This window comes from Gekko japonicus, unplaced genomic scaffold, assembly GCF_001447785.1.
Source record: "Gekko japonicus isolate JY-2015 unplaced genomic scaffold, Gekko_japonicus_V1.1 scaffold8838, whole genome shotgun sequence".
Classification (NCBI taxonomy): domain Eukaryota; kingdom Metazoa; phylum Chordata; class Lepidosauria; order Squamata; family Gekkonidae; genus Gekko; species Gekko japonicus.
The window spans coordinates 1,873-4,425 of NW_015204694.1; the positions used below are offsets into that span (position 1 = coordinate 1,873).

The following is a 2,553-nucleotide window of genomic DNA, read 5'->3' on the forward strand; positions in this document are numbered from 1 at the left end:
AGCATAATGTGGAGTCATCCTGGTGGACCAAAGCATTGGACAACTGAATGAAATTAGATATTTATTCTTGGTGGGTTTTTTCTTATCCCCATATGTTTGTGTACAATAAAATTGCACAACTCATGATGTTTACAATATACGTCACCAACCCTGTTTTGAGATAGTCTGGAAGAATGCAAGATGAACAAAACACAGGGATTGGATCTAACAATTTTGAATAGTGGTGTAGTGATCTCTGACAAAGACAGAATTGTTGGCTTGGACCTGTGATGCAAGATGCCTTCCATTGGAGCTAGAAGACCTTCTGGGATCATAGTTGGATGGTGATCTCTATGTCTTCCACCTCCTAATTGCAGATATCTGTTCAAATAATGTTTGTTCCAAGTGGGAACCCTAACTCCAAACTTCAATTTTTCAGTCCTCACAGTTGAGTGCTGGAAGAAGGGGAAAGCAAAAAAGTCCTCTAACTGTTCACCAATTTCTGCTTGTGTTTCACGGAATCAAAATACATTAAAAATCTTCTCTATTATATTGTGTGTTCCTCAAATTACAAAACCAATAATGAAAAACACCCAGCAAAGACCATTCAGCACAGTTTTTCTAGAAGAATTTGGCCAGAGCTGGTTTGGGGAAATGTCCAAAATCCGTGAGCTTTAATAATGCAGTCTTGAGGTCTTTGTTTCTCATGCTGTAGATGAATGGATTCAGCAATGGAGGTAATACAGTATAGATTACTGCAAGAAGGATATTGAGATCAGAGGATGTGTTAGCAGGAGGCTTTAAGTATGCAAATATTGCAGTGAAAACAAACAGAGACACCACAGTGAGGTGAGGAAGGCAAGTGGAGAGGGCTTTTTTCTGACCTTGCACAGAAGGCATTCTTAGTAGTGTTGCAAAAACCTGTATGTAGGTAATGAGGATGAAGATAAAACATCCTCCAGCTATGGTACCACTTAATATAAGAAATCCAACTTCAATTAGATATAAATCTGAACATGACAGTTTCAGTATCTGTGGAACTTCACAAAAGAACTGATTGATCCTATTGGAGCAAAAGGTGATGGCAAAAGTGCCACTGGTGTGTAATATGGCATAGAGGGTACCACTAATCCATGCACTGGCTGCCATCTGAATGCAGGCTCCTTCATGCATGATTGTCTTATATTGCAATGGACTGCAGATAGCAAGATACCGATCATATGCCATTACGGTTAGGATGGCTAAATTTGACCCTGCGAATAAGCAGTAGGAAAATACTTGAGCCACACATCCCGAATAAGAAATGGAGCTGGTGTTGAGGAGGGAATTGGCCATCGCTTTGGGTACCATGACAGAAACTGAGCTCAGGTCCAGGACAGCCAAGTTCATCAGGAAGAAGTACATGGGGGTGTGCAGATGATGATCGAGCAGTACAGCAATGATGATGAGAAGATTACCAGTCACCACAGTCGCATATACTGCTAAGAAGACAAAGAAATGTAAGATCTGTAGTTCTCGGATATCTGAAAATTCCAGCAGCAATAATTCAGATGTGGTGGTAAGATTCTGCATTTTACTGTCAGTATCCATTTTCAGGTTACCTGTAGGGCTGGGTGGAGGAAAGGTTTTAGAGAATAATCCTCAGAAGATCTCCTCAGAGTCCTACTCTGGTCTACACAATGTGGCTTTCTCTCATGAAAGGGTTCTTCTGATTGCACTGTAAATAATCCAATGTAGTGAATGGTTATTTAGTATTCCTTATTTGACCATCAGGGCCTGTAAAATGGAGCTCTTCCCCCAGGTGTTCAACTAGAAGCCACACCATACACCATGGTGTGTCCCTGTGACCTGGTTTGCCATCTTTGCTGCCAGCCTGTGTGCTGGGTCTTACCATTGTATCCTCAGCCATACTTGCCATATACCAATGAGAACTGAGCTGGTGTGAAACAATCACCCACGTTACATCATAAAGAATTGTTGCTCTTTACTTGATATCTTCTGGTATTTTATATGTTTTAAATTATTGTTAATTTTAAGTTATTTATATGTTTGCTGATATTTTAACTGCATCTGTTTTTTATGAATGTTGTAAGCTGCCCTGAGCCCGTCTCGGCGGGGAGGGCGCAATAGAAATCAAAATAATGATGATGATGATGATGATGATGATGATGATGATGATGATGATGATGATGCTCTTTTGCACAGCAATTCAGATTCAGGCATCCTTGAGAACCAAGAGGAGACTCTGACTTCCCCAAAGACCATCTCACAGACACAAGCGTTAAATACTCATACCATTTAATCCCCCGTCTCTTCTAATCCAACAGGAAAAGTCAGGATTAAATTTTCCCTTTTACCTTTTTAGACAGCAACAACGACTCTGTTATGATATACGTTGCTATCCAGCTATGAAGTTTTTAATGTGCTCTGACTCTCCACTTTTTATTCTATTTATTCTATTCTATTTATGCCCAGTTTATTCTAAATAAACATTTATGTTTTGAGCACCTTTTTCCTCTTTCCATTTCTGGAAGACAGTGTGCATGCACACAAAATCTTAAACACAGCATTGGA

General features: G+C 39.9%; 1 protein-coding gene across 1 annotated transcript; it reads right to left on the minus strand.

The window, feature by feature from the left end:
• Nucleotides 1-600: 600 nt before the first annotated feature.
• On the minus strand, nt 601-1,551 carry LOC107125066 (olfactory receptor 14I1-like). Its single transcript, XM_015428534.1, has one exon. It carries the CDS (start codon nt 1,549-1,551, stop codon nt 601-603), a length of 951 nt encoding a protein of 316 aa, XP_015284020.1.
• Between the last annotated feature and the right edge of the window lie 1,002 nt (nt 1,552-2,553).

What these genes read in the sequence shown, in the direction of transcription:
- LOC107125066 (XM_015428534.1), bottom strand. Translation starts at nt 1,551, where the DNA reads ATGCAGAATCTTACCACCACATCTGAATTATTGCTGCTGGAATTTTCA.